The sequence below is a fragment of the Mandrillus leucophaeus genome, unplaced genomic scaffold (genome assembly GCF_000951045.1).
Source record: "Mandrillus leucophaeus isolate KB7577 unplaced genomic scaffold, Mleu.le_1.0 Scaffold699, whole genome shotgun sequence".
Taxonomy (NCBI): domain Eukaryota; kingdom Metazoa; phylum Chordata; class Mammalia; order Primates; family Cercopithecidae; genus Mandrillus; species Mandrillus leucophaeus.
In genome coordinates this window covers 360,837-373,935 of record NW_012107574.1, presented here as the reverse complement: position 1 = coordinate 373,935, position 13,099 = coordinate 360,837, and the positions used below count along the sequence as shown (strand labels likewise).

The window sequence follows — 13,099 nt, the reverse complement described above, 5'->3', positions numbered from 1 at the left end:
TTTTTTTTTGAGATGGAGACTCGCTGTGTCCCCGAGGCTGGAGTGCAGTGGTGCGATCTCGGCTCACTGCAAGCTCCACCTCCCGGGTTCACGCCATTCTCCTGCCTCAGCCTCCCAAGCAGCTGGGACTACAGGCTCCCGCCACCATGCCCGGCTAATTTTTTTGTGTGTTTTTACATAACATAAATAGAGACAGGGTTTCACTGTGTTAGCCAAGTCGATCTCTATCTCCTGATCTCGTGATCCGCCCACCTCAGCCTCCCAAAGTGCTGGGATTACAGGTGTGAGCCACTGCGCCCAGCCTAAAAATTTATTATTAAATGTAAATTTTAACTTCTGTTTTGAGTTATGTTATACAGTTATGTAGCTTAGAATTTCAAAAGGAAACAAAGATGGCGCTCAGCCCTCCTCCGTGCTGGCTCCTGCCAGGACGCAGTCAGTGCCATCAGTTGTCTGTGTTGTTGGAGTGTCTTTTCTGTTAAAACCCAAGCTTTCTGTCTGTCTTCTGAAGAGGTGCGTATAGAGCGTTAAGAATGTTCACCTTGGCCAGGCACGGTGGCTCACGCCTGTAATCCCAGCACTTCGGAGGCCAGGGCCGCTGGATCACTTGAGGTCAGGAGTTTGAGACCAGCCCGGCCATCATGGTGAAACCCTGTCTCTACTAAAAAGATAAAAATCAGCGAGGTGTGGTGGCGCACACTTGTAGTCCCAGCTACTCGGGAGACTGAGGCTGGAGAATCACTTGAACTCGGGACGTGGAGGTTGCAGAGAGCCGAGATTGCGCCACTGCACTCCAGCCGGGGCAACAGAATGAGACTCCGTCTCAAAAAAAAAAAAAAAAAAAAAAAATGCCCATCATTGTAGTTTATTGCCCAGTGTTTCCTCCACCCCACTCTTCTATTGCCAATTGTGGCACCAAAAAGTCTAGAGGGAAATGAGATGGTTGATCTCTCAGTTTCTTGTAAAAGATTTAGGTCTCTAGCTTCCTTTAATATCGCAGGTGAAATATGTGGTTCTATCGCCTATGATTTATCTAAATGGGTCTTAACTCTGTAGCAGACTTCTGTTGTTTATAATTACCAGTAACCGGTATTTTTAGTGTTAGAATAGTGGTTTCTGTTTTAAATTTTGTTTTTGTCGTCTTTATTATGTACAAGACCCTTTATCATTGAGATATGACAAATTCAAAGTTTGTGTGTCTTTTTAAAAGGGCAATTTGTGGAGTATCCTTTTTCATAATTGGTCTGGCTTCACTTTCCACATCCCCTGAATCTCTAGAGGATCACATAATTTCTGATTATTAAAGTTCTTGAGGTATTACACAATTCCGAAGTACCTTCTGAATTATCAAAAAAAGATTGTTTAGTATAGATTTAGATTTATGTATTCAGTTCTTTGGAAGCTGCGGTTTTGTATGTGGCAGTTGATTAGAATATTCACCAGCTTGCACAGTGTAAATAAAAATAGTTTTGTAAATTATACCCTTTGGAGAGGTAGCTGCTTTTTTTAAAAACATACTCTGAAATTTGCTCTTTGAACTATAGTCTACTGTAGTTTCACTGTCTGTGTTTTGATGAACGCTACCCCGAGGTTCCTTTCCAGTCCATTTCTAGTTTGAGAATATCCCCAAATCTTTGATTCTCTTGATCTTGGACTGTTCATTTTGTTATATGCTGGTTGAAATATTTATATGCAAGACTTCCATGCAAGTTCTATAGGTTTCATCATTAGTCCAATTTAATGACAACTTGTTTGGCCACTATGGTCCATTAGTTTGTCTTCAAGCAGCCATTGGTGTTGACTTGCATCCCTTTAGTCGCCTTACCGATGGGTCATTCAGGGCCTATTACTGTGTAGGTATCCTCCATGTTACTTTTCTGTGAAATTATTACTTGCCTATGAACTCCTCTGCCACTTTCCTTGTAGCCTCATATGATTTTGTGCAGTTTTCCCTTGGAAGTTTGACATTATTTATTACTCAGAAGGAATTTAGCAACATCAGCATTCCTAATGACTTTATTTTTCTTCAATATTCATCTCACATTTGCGTGACTGAGCTAATCTAGCTCATGTTTAACAGTTTTAGCGCTGTTACAAGTTTATCCCAGCCAAAAGCCACAGGTTAGCCGCCTGAATTGCTCATTATGCAAATTGTGCCTTTTCTCTGACACATATTTTGCCCAGGCAATTAATATGCGTTATCTTTTACTGGTTCTACCGGTTGCCACAGAAATGATTCAGTAATCTACAGTTCTTAAGAACCCTCTGGAATCCCTGATTTGGGGATTTATATACCAAAGATATGTTGAATGCTTGCTGTAAGGCAGAATTATGCTAGCTACTGGGTTTACAGAGATAAGATAATATTTCCCTAAGTCAGGGGCACTATAGGAAAAAAAAAATCCGCAGTGTGTATCTCTTGTCCAATACTAGATACAACAATAGTCCCTCCTTATGTGCTCAAAACAGATACAGCTAGTTGGTCATGGCAGGTCCTGTCACCACCTCATACTACCTTAGTATAAGCTTGAACTTGGCAGAACTCAAGATATTACTCAGTTTACTAGATGGGAAGCATTTTATTATTTTAAATACTCCAAGTAATTTTCATTGAGTAGGCATTTTGGCAGCCCTTTTCTTGAATTCTTTTAAAGAATGAATATTCCAGCAAGCTCTGAGGAGTTAAAATATCTAGACTTAGAAAGTAGCTCAAAGTAATATTGGACAGACCCTGCAACCAACCTTAACTCTTTTTTTCTTTGAAGTCAGTAAGAATGACTTATTCTGTGCATTGTTTTAAAAATATATTTATCAAGCATTATCTATTAAAATTATAATTTAATCAGTTTATATCAAGGACAAGCTTTTTTAGATGATTGTGGGGAAACTGAAGAAAATATTTAGAGCTAAAATTAATTTCTAATGATTCAACTTAGAAATTAATTTAAAATGACTTAATATGATTTTTTTAACAGTGTTGTTATTTTTAGATGTGAATTTGGACATTGGCTCTGGACATGACACATGTGGAGAAACATCTTCAGAGAGTTACAGTTCTCCATCTAGTCCCCGACACGATGGAAGAGAAAGTTTTGAAAGTGAAGAAGAGAAAGACAGAGGTTTGTTCTTTGAAATGGGAGTATTGTTGGCATGGCAAGGGTGGGGGAGTGGAGGGAAATGTGTGTTGTTTCTTCATGTCAAAGTCAAACAAGGAATTTCATGATCCTATAAATGCCATTAACTGATTTTAAATGTAAAATTGATTTAAAGGGCATCTTATAGATAATTGCCTTAGAAATTCCTAGCAATGTTGATTTGGTAAACATATTTCACTGCATATGAAGTTAAATAGGATGAAGACAGGATCATAATGAGGTAGAGTTAGTGCAGAAAGAAGGAAAATGCGTGTGTTGTTAGATGCATATGTATGTTTATGCTCTTGACATCCTCTCGATTGACCCTTTTACCATTTTAGGATATCCTTTGTCTCTACTAACAATTTTTGTCTTAAAGTCTATTTTGTCTGATAATAGTATAGTCAATCCAGCATTTTTCTAGGTACTGCTTGCACAGTGTTTCGTTTTCTGTCCTTTTACTTTAAACCTATTTGTTGTGTCTTTAAATACAAAATTTGTCTGTTGTAGACAACATATAGTTAGATTATGGTTTTTTATTCATTCTGCCGATCTCTGCTATTTGTCCATTTACATTTAATGTAATTACTAATAAGGTAGGTTTTACATCTGCCATTTTGTTGTTTTCTCTGTGTATTATGTCTTCAGTTCCTCCGTGCACAGAGGCTTAAAATCAGCCAGCAGTGATTGCTTAGGGCCTTCTCAGGTCTGCCTTGGGAGGGCATATAACTATAGGCGTGAGCAAAACCTTTTAGGTTCCCAGGAATATATTAAAGCTTTTCGAAGCCTCCTGTAACCATCTTATTCCCCAGTTTTTCATTTTAAGTTTTCTGGTTAGCTCTTCTTAGCCCCAGCTAGTATACATCGTTAAACAGTTGCTTCTGACTAATTTTGACAAATGTCCTGTGGGTAAGAGGCTATAACGCAGAGTGAGCACTCGCTGCCGGACAGTCAGATGGTGACAGTTTGGTGGTGGGGCTTTTGGGGAACTCCAGACCCATACTCCTAATGGCTGCTGGGTTTTGTAGCTACTACTGAAGAGAGAGAGTGTTTGCACTGATTTCAGAAATTGAGGGACAAGTCATTTACAGGTCTGTTTTAGAGCTGGAGAAAGGGGGAGTGGAAGTAGGACAAGGGGAAAATGCCTTGAGGTTTTCTGTTCTTACAGATTGAGCTATTTTTCTTGAATAAACACTTCTCAGAGTGTTGTAAGCCTTTAATTTCCAGAATTTGAAAAAGTTGGTTATTTGACAGTTTTTGCTAGGGTTTTCCTTGCTTTTATGAAAGAGTGGCTTATTAGAGGTCTTATTCTACCATTCTGGTCTGGAGGTGAGGTCTCCTTTAAAATGTGTATGTTGAATGCATGATGACAACATCTGATTGGTAACACCTTGGTTACAAGGTGGACTCATGCTGGTGGGCAGTATCAGGTTACTTCTCATGGTCCACCTACAGATTAAATTCTTTTTTTTTTTTTTTTTTTTTGTTGAGACAGAGTCTCGCTTTGTCGCCCAGACTGGAGTGCAGTGGCCGGATCTCAGCTCACTGTAAGCTCCGCCTCCCGGGTTCACACCATTCTCCTGCCTCAGCCTCCCGAGTAGCTGGGACTACAGACGCCCGCCACCTCGCCCGGCTAGGTTTTTGTATTTTTTAGTAGAGACGGGGTTTCACCGTGTTAGCCAGGATGGTCTCGATCTCCTGACCTTGTGATCCGCCCGTCTCGGCCTCCCAAAGTGCTGGGATTACAGGCTTGAGCCACCGCGCCCGGCCTCAGATTAAGATTCTTACCACATATTGTTTCAGCCAAGTGTGGTTTCTTCCTGAACAGTCTGCAGCTCTCTGGGACCTTAGCTTCTTTTTGTGTTGTGGTATCAGGCTGTGTCTTAGGGAGCTATGCTATGGTGTTGCTACATCATATACAATTAAAGTCAGTCTTTACTTTGCAGTGACTTTGTAGTCATACCAAATGTAGCATAGTTACTGTACCACCAGTTCTTCTAACCTGAGGCAACACTGTACTTCTGATCTGCAGTTTCCTTGTGAAAGAAAAAAAAAATTGAAAACCACCTTTCACCGAGCTATTGTGAAGCTTAAATGAGAGGATTTTTTTGTTCTTCTTCTTTTTTTTTTTTTTTTTAAATTTATGAGACAGAGTCTTGCTGTGTTGCCCAGGCTGGTCTTGAACTCCTGGCTCAAGTGATCCTCCTACCTTGGCCTCCCAAAACGTTGAGATTATAAGCATGAGCCACTGTGCCCAGCATTAAATGAGAGGATTTTTATGCCTTACCTAGAATAGACAAACTTTTTCAGTATGTTTCATTGTACATTTATGCTTGATTCTCTAGGATGTGCAGGTGAGTCAGTGGCTCACACTGCAGATTTGGCCTTGTTGTCTGAAGTGTTAGTTTACATCTGTATACTTGGGTAATGGCAGCATCCCTCTTCTGCCATCAAATAGCATAAGTTGGAGGCCTGTGTTGAGGAACTTGGCTTTTTTCAAATAGGCTGTTACTGAATATGAAAGAACGGCTTAGGGCTGTCTTCACCCAAGGAAAATATCCATTATGGTAGAGAGCTTTGATCATTTTTAGAATTCTCAGTGGATGAAAAGGCTACTTTGAAAAGAGTGTGGGTGGCTTTGCTGTTGCTCTCCTGGGTAGTGATGGTATTCTGTTTGAGGCTTTACACTTTCCCAAATCAGTGCACAAAAGGGCGAGACATGTCCCAACATGTCTAGAGGAGTCTCAGGATGCTTAGAAAACCGATTGGGAACATTAAAAATCATGAGGCCATTTGCTATTAAACACATAGAAATTTAACTGACTTCTTTAAAAATGTTTCTGCTTCTTTTAGACTTAACATTTTTATCTTTGATTCTGCACTGGTGTGATGATACAGATACAATGCCTTCAATAAGTTAGGATTTGGGGATAGTTTTTATTTTGCAAAGTTTAGCAAGAAATACCCCAATTATTAATCTATTAAGGGAAGTTTATGCTAGAACCATTCACTCTTTGAGTTTCTTCTAATATAAATTAAAACAATTGAATTAGTAACACTTGATGTGCTTGTGTCAGTAAGTAGCTTTCATTTAATCTTTCTTCAGGGAGATGAATTTGTTTTTAGTGTTCTGTTTGAAAACTTTTTAACATCTTAAGCTGAATATAGCCAGTTCGTACCTTAATGAATACAAATATTTGAAGTACCTAGTGCAATTCAGCTTATCCATACAAGCAGAAAGATTTTTAAATAGGCACTACTTTCTAATGGAATGGTCTGTGTATACATCAACACAGTGTCTGGGTCTATGATGTTTAAACATTGTGAATCAGATTTTATCCTTGTCCCCTTTATACCAAAAGTCAGGACATCCCCTGAAGGCTAGGTCAACGCTATTTCTGTACACAGGCGTAAGCTGATGCAGGAGTAGTAGCCGATGCAGTGTTGTTTGTATTTGCTGTTTTGATTTTGGAGAAATTGCCACACTCTCCTATTGCTCTGTTTCTTGTATTCTAGCATATTTGTTTTATGATTAATAATAGCTTTAAATTTTCTTCCCCCATTGAAATATTTAGTATTAAGAATATTGACTCCATTCTAAAAAAACAAAACCTTTTCTGTTCCCTACCTCTAGATATTTGAGTTAAATATTGTCTTGACTGAGCTCCTTGAAATTATATCATTTATCTGAGACAAATTGAAGAACTTGGGTTGGCAGTGCAGAATCAAAACCAAGTGGATTGCCTGAAGTTTATTAAGGTTAAGAGTGTCTGATGCTGTTCTCAGAACAAAGGTGGTGGTACATAAATCTCTGTGCTTTATACTGCGTTTCATTCCGTCTCCAACTCGCCTTTTACGTTTTGTTTTTCTGTTTATATCCCCATATTTTTAAAATAAAGCATTGATCTAATGATGACCCATAGGAAGCCAAAAGTTAAAGGGAGGTCAGCTCGGACAGTCAGGAGACATCACAGAGGGACACTTTCCAAACTTGACTGACTTTTGAGATATACTTAATGTTTATTTCTAACAAGAAAGATGGGAGTTATGCTCGTGTTAATATCTCTTTATGTTTGTTTTCTTTAGACACAGACAGCAATTCTGAGGATTCTGGAAATCCATCAACAACTAGGTTTACAGGTTATGGTTCCGTCAACCAGACTGTCACTGTCAAACCACCTGTTCAGATTGCTCCACTAGGAAATGAGAATGGAAACCTTTTAGAAGATCCCTTAAACTCACCCAAGTATCAGCATATTTCTTTTATGCCAACTTTACACTGTGTCATGCACAATGGTGCCCAGAAGTCTGACGTCGTCGTTCCTGCACCCAAACCCACTGATGGCAAAACCATAGGGATGCTTGTTCCTAGTCCTGTTGCTATTTCTGCAATAAGAGAGTCCGCAAATTCAACCCCCGTTGGAATACTAGGGCCAGCAGCTTCCACTGCAGAATCAGAAAAGCACCTTGAGTTACTGGCTTCCCCTTTACCTATTCCATCAACCTTCCTTCCACATAGTAGTACTCCCGCTTTGCATCTAACAGTTCAGAGGCTAAAGTTGCCACCACCACAGGGATCTTCTGAGAGCTGCACAGTTAACATCCCACAACAGCCACCCGGAAGTCTGAGCATCGGATCACCAAACACTGCCTTTATTCCTATCCATAACCCAGGTAGTTTCCCAGGCTCTCCTGTTGCTACCACGGACCCCATCACAAAATCTGCATCCCAAGTGGTAGGACTCAATCAAATGGTGCCTCAAATTGAGGGAAACACAGGGACAGTCCCTCAGCCTACCAATGTGAAAGTAGTTCTTCCAGCAGCTGGCCTCTCAGCTGCTCAGCCACCAGCTTCCTACCCCTTACCGGGCTCTCCCCTTGCTGCCGGCGTGTTACCCAGCCAGAACTCCAGTGTGCTCAGCACAGCAGCAACTTCTCCCCAGCCAGCAAGCGCAGGCATCAGCCAGGCCCAGGCAACTGTACCTCCCGCGGTTCCTACCCACACCCCAGGCCCTGCCCCGAGCCCGAGCCCTGCCTTGACACACAGTACCGCGCAGAGTGACAGCACGTCTTACATCAGTGCTGTGGGGAACACGAACGCTAATGGGACAGTAGGGCCACCACAGCAGATGGGCTCGGGTCCTTGTGGTTCTTGTGGGCGAAGGTGCAGCTGTGGGACCAATGGAAACCTTCAGCTAAATAGTTACTATTATCCTAATCCAATGCCTGGACCAATGTACCGAGTCCCTTCATTCTTTACTCTGCCATCCATTTGCAATGGCAGCTACCTCAACCAAGCACATCAGAGCAATGGAAACCAACTTCCTTTTTTTCTGCCTCAGACTCCATATGCAAATGGACTGGTACATGACCCAGTCATGGGGAGCCAAGCCAACTATGGCATGCAGCAGATGGCAGGATTTGGGAGATTCTATCCTGTATATCCAGCACCTAATGTAGTTGCCAACACCAGTGGTTCGGGGCCCAAGAAGAACGGGAATGTCTCATGTTACAATTGCGGTGTAAGCGGACACTATGCACAGGACTGTAAGCAGTCGTCCATGGAGGCCAATCAACAAGGTAATCACAGTAACTCCCAGAGGACTTGCTTTTGAGTTGACCCGTTTCTCCTTCCTTTCCTTATTGATCATGGGATTCTGTCGTAGCAGAAAGATCTGTTTGTGTTTTCATTTATGGATATTGTGTTTTCAGTGACAGATCATAAAATGCAACTGGAAAAACCTAGTGTAGACCCAGGTCACACAGAGCACAAGGAAGTTCAGAGGAATTCAGTTTCTAATTAAGGAATAAACTCTAAAGGCCCTTTTGAAGGAGTGTGATGGGAATTTGCATTCTGTAATGTTAAATCTCTTGCTTGCAGCACCTTTTTTTTTTTTTAAGCTACAATCCTGTTACATAGAGTAAGCAAAATTTTTAAATATTGAAAACCTAGGAAGTAATCTAGTCATCTGACATTAGGTTTTGAGTAACTATTTAGTATATCTGCATAACCAGATGCCTCAGGCCTATCTCCCCATGCTGCCCTTTTCCTTCCCAGCAAAAGTTAAAAAAAAAAAAAAACCAAAAACAAGGTCCAAGATTCTGTTGCATTTTACAGGAACAAAATAGTTCAGCACTATTTTGATTTGAGAGTAAAGGAATTTGAACGAAGTTTAATATCACTACCACCAGAAAGAAGAAAACGGTCATACCTATGTTTGAATAAGATACCAAATTTTGTGTCGACTTCAAACTGTTACTTTCACATGCATTTGGCCTTTGTCGTTTTGCCAAATCTTACCCAGAAACAAAAAAAGTCTTAAATTGGGAATGTATTTACTTGGCATTCTTAAAGAAAGAGAAGTTTGATAGCTTTTAGATTGAATTCAAAGCACAAACTTTACATTGCTTCTTAAAGTGAGCAGATTGGCCATTTGGAGTGGCACTAGAGCTGACGAAGGTGCCTTGTGGAGAGCATGTCCGTGTGATAGCTTGTACATAGTGGTTTGTGATGACGTTTCCTTGTAAGCGGTGACTTAGTTCTGTCTTTCCCATTTTAGGCACTTACAGACTGAGATACGCACCTCCCCTCCCCCCTTCTAATGATACGTTGGATTCTGCAGACTGAAACGAGTAAAGCTTGCCTACTTAATACACTCAAGTGTGGGGAGTCATGGGGTGTGGAGGGGAGGAAAGGAAAGGTATTTTGTTTCTTTGTCTATACATTTCCTAGATTTCTATGCAGTTGGGATTTTTCATTTCTCTTGTACCAATGTCCAAAACAAGAAAGAATGCAATGCTTTTGAGCCTCTGGTCTCCTGGTTCAACAACAGGCTTCTATGTATGATACATGTAATTTAAACCTTCAGACAAACTATCGAAAGGAAAATGTTGGTGCGTGCTTTTTTTTTTTACACTGAATACTTGCTGTGTGCAATGTTTACTGAATCTTTAAAACTGTGTATTTGACCTTTTTTTACAACACTGGTGACAGTCATATGGTTTTGAAAAAAAAGGAATTTTGCTTCTTCCCAGCTTTTCTCACTTTCACCCTAAACGACACTTTCCTCCCCAGCCAGCCTCACTCTGCCCCTGGCCCGCAGCAGGAACAGCCAGCAGTGCATTCACCCCACTTTTGTAAACTGCTCTGCGTATCAACCAAGGGCAGAATGTTTCACCCTAATCTTATGGGAGGAATCAAACTCCCAAAATAGTGTGTATATATGTAATAAACAGTGTCACGTAAATACATATATGCAGTGCTTGTTGTCCAAATAAAAATGAAAATAAGTGGAAGAGAGAGGAAGAAGTTAAACCATATGAAACTGAAAAAATATGACGTACGAAATGGACAAAAAGCTTTTTCTGAAACCAACTTTTTACTTCCATCATCCTTTTTTAGCCTGTTGCTTCAGAGAGACACAAAGTGAACACACTGGTGTGAATGTCGCTCTCTGTGTGCTTGTGTTTGTAATGGAAGTCTACAGCCAGTTTTACTTGTCTACCACCGTGTTGTGCTCAAAGAGACACTACTTGAGTAAAGATTTCTTCTTTCCCTATACCAACTGTTACAGTGTTACGTTGTGTTTAAAATGTGTATGGTTTATTGCAATCTGAACAGAGCTATGGGTTTCTACCATGTCAGGTTATTTGTTCCCTGTCTCTCGTAGCAAAGTCACTTTTATAACAGTTTACCACTATGCTTGATTATAATGTGAAAGACTGAATTCTGAGTGTGTTAAGATGGTATTAATCATGTCGGTGTCATGTCACTAAGTTTAATGCTGCTGTTTTTAAAAAAGAAAAGTTTTTTTAAAAAGCCAATCTATGTACTAAATTGCTTCCAGGTAATTTTTGATTTCCTAAAGTGCACTGAGGTTATCTGGAAGATTGGGTGTATTTTGTGGTGACTGCTGCATTCATCAGCAATGAACAGCTTCCACTGTATAGTCCTAGGGATAAGGGGTTGGGGGTTTCATTTTCCATTCCTCAGCACAGAGCAGAAATGATGGATTTTTGTTGTGTAGAGTCACGTTGGTATGCAGCAGAGGAACGTCAACATTTGGTCTTGTTTCAGAAGCCTAACAGATTGCTAGACAAGAGAAAAAACTTGAAGAAAAAAGAAGCTTAATTTCATGCTTCATAAGTAGCATTTATATTTATAGCACCAATGTACATTTTGAAACTTTCTTTCAGGGGTGGGAGTTATGGGGAAGGGGGGGTGGGTGTGAAGGGGTAGATGAAAGCTTTAATTTAGAAAGAAAGTTGGAGTAAAGGAAATTATTTTGATTAAATATATTTTATTTGATCTGGGTATTTTTGGACCACATTATTAAATTAATTGTTAAGCTGCAGTTGAGTTGTTCAAGTGAGAGTTTTGATAAGCCACGTATGGGCCGCATTGTGAATCACTTGCCAGTTGTACTTTATGGAGCTTATTTTATGATTTAAAATACTGTACTGTACATAGGAGGTATGTTACCTTCTCCTTATTTGTATGTTTACCATATACTTTGATATTTGAAATGTTATGTACTGGAAAGGCCACTTATATTTCTAGAACAGATTGGATTTTATGCAACCTTTTTTCCTTGAATTAACAGCAATAAAAAAAATGAAAAACAGCTTAAGAATTGTGCCTCATTGTAAATTTTGTAAAAGTGGAGATAGGACATCATACATGGTGATTTTTTTTTTAAATTGTATTTATGTATGTAATTATCTTGGGGTCAGAATCAACCCATTTCCCCGCAGGGTGGGCAGTGAATCCCAAAGTTATTTACCATCTGGATGTTCCTCAGTTCTTCCCCCAGATAACTTCTTTGTTTCTGAGACGGGGTCTTGCTCTGTCGCCCAGGTTGGAGTGCAGTGGTGCGATCTCAGCTCATTGCAAACTCCACCTCCCCGGGTTCAAGCGATTCTCCTGCCTCAGCCTCCTGAGTAGCTGAGATTACAGGTGTGTACCACCATGCCCAGCTAACTTTTGTATTTTTAGTAGAAACGGGGTTTCACCATGTTGGCCAGGCTGGTCTTGAACTCCTGACCTCAAGTGATCTGCCTGCCTCTGCCTCCCAAAGTGGTGGGATTACAGGCGTGAGCCACCATTCCCAGCCTCCCAAATAACTTTATATAGAGGTCATCTGCATGACCACTAGAGAAAGGGGGACTGCACTCCGTGAGTTGAGTGCTCGGCTGCGTGCCAAAGGCTATGTTAGCAATGAGGCAGAGTGCTTATCAATCTTGAGCTCATGTTTCCAGTTTAGGCCTTTACCCACCAAAAGTGTAAAGGACTCATTACTTTATCAACTTTATTAGTGTGATTTTTTTAGCCAGGCCCCTCTCTCAGTACAATGTATATTATTTTTTATTTCATTGCTTATCTCGGCTATAATCCAGGCTCAAAGTTTTTAAGCGGTCGGTAATTTGTAAGAGACGGTTGGGGGCCTGTGTGTGTTGCTCCACACCGCCCTTGCAGCAGTCCCGGTGGCCAGCACCGTCCTGGGCCTCGGCTGTTTGTCAGGAGCCCACTAATGACTGTGCACTCTGGATCCAATTGGGTGGGCAGTGAGTTTGAAATGATTATAAATTCCCTGATTGTTTGCAGGGCACCAACTTTCCTTTTCAGCCAACAAATAATGCACCTATAGGTAACATGTAAATCATGAACCCAGATTCACATTCACTAGCATGTCCCATATCCTTAGCTATCCCTCCCTCTCCTTCCCCCACTACACTAAGGTAACCACTGCTCTAGATTGTGTTAGTCGTGTGTGTGTGTGTGTGTGTGTGTGTGTGTGTGTGAGAGAGAGAGAGAGTTTCGCTCTTGTCACCCAGGCTGGAGTGCAATGGCGTGATCTTGATTCACTGCAACCTCCACCTCCTGGGTTCAAGCGATTCTCCTGCCTCAGCCTCCCGAATAGCTGAGATTACAGGCATCCACCACCGCACCCAGCCATTTTTTTTTT

At 40.8% G+C, this 13,099-nt stretch overlaps 1 protein-coding gene across 2 annotated transcripts in view; it reads left to right on the top strand.

Moving 5' to 3' along the window:
- Nucleotides 1-13,099, top strand: part of ZCCHC2 (zinc finger, CCHC domain containing 2) — a 68,490-nt gene that overhangs the window by 45,965 nt on the left and 9,426 nt on the right. Inside the window, exons 12-14 of one of the 2 annotated variants that reach the window (XR_001004279.1) lie at nucleotides 2,991-3,119; nucleotides 7,221-8,714; nucleotides 9,695-9,835. Coding sequence is in view for 1 of the 2 variants with exons in the window: in XM_011964384.1 (XP_011819774.1) it covers nucleotides 2,991-3,119; nucleotides 7,221-8,714; nucleotides 9,695-9,762 (1,691 nt within the window). In the remaining variant the exon portion in view is untranslated. Of the gene's footprint in view, nucleotides 1-2,990; nucleotides 3,120-7,220; nucleotides 8,715-9,694; nucleotides 11,765-13,099 lie in introns of those variants that run through there. The other variant, XM_011964384.1, reaches the window with a different exon arrangement.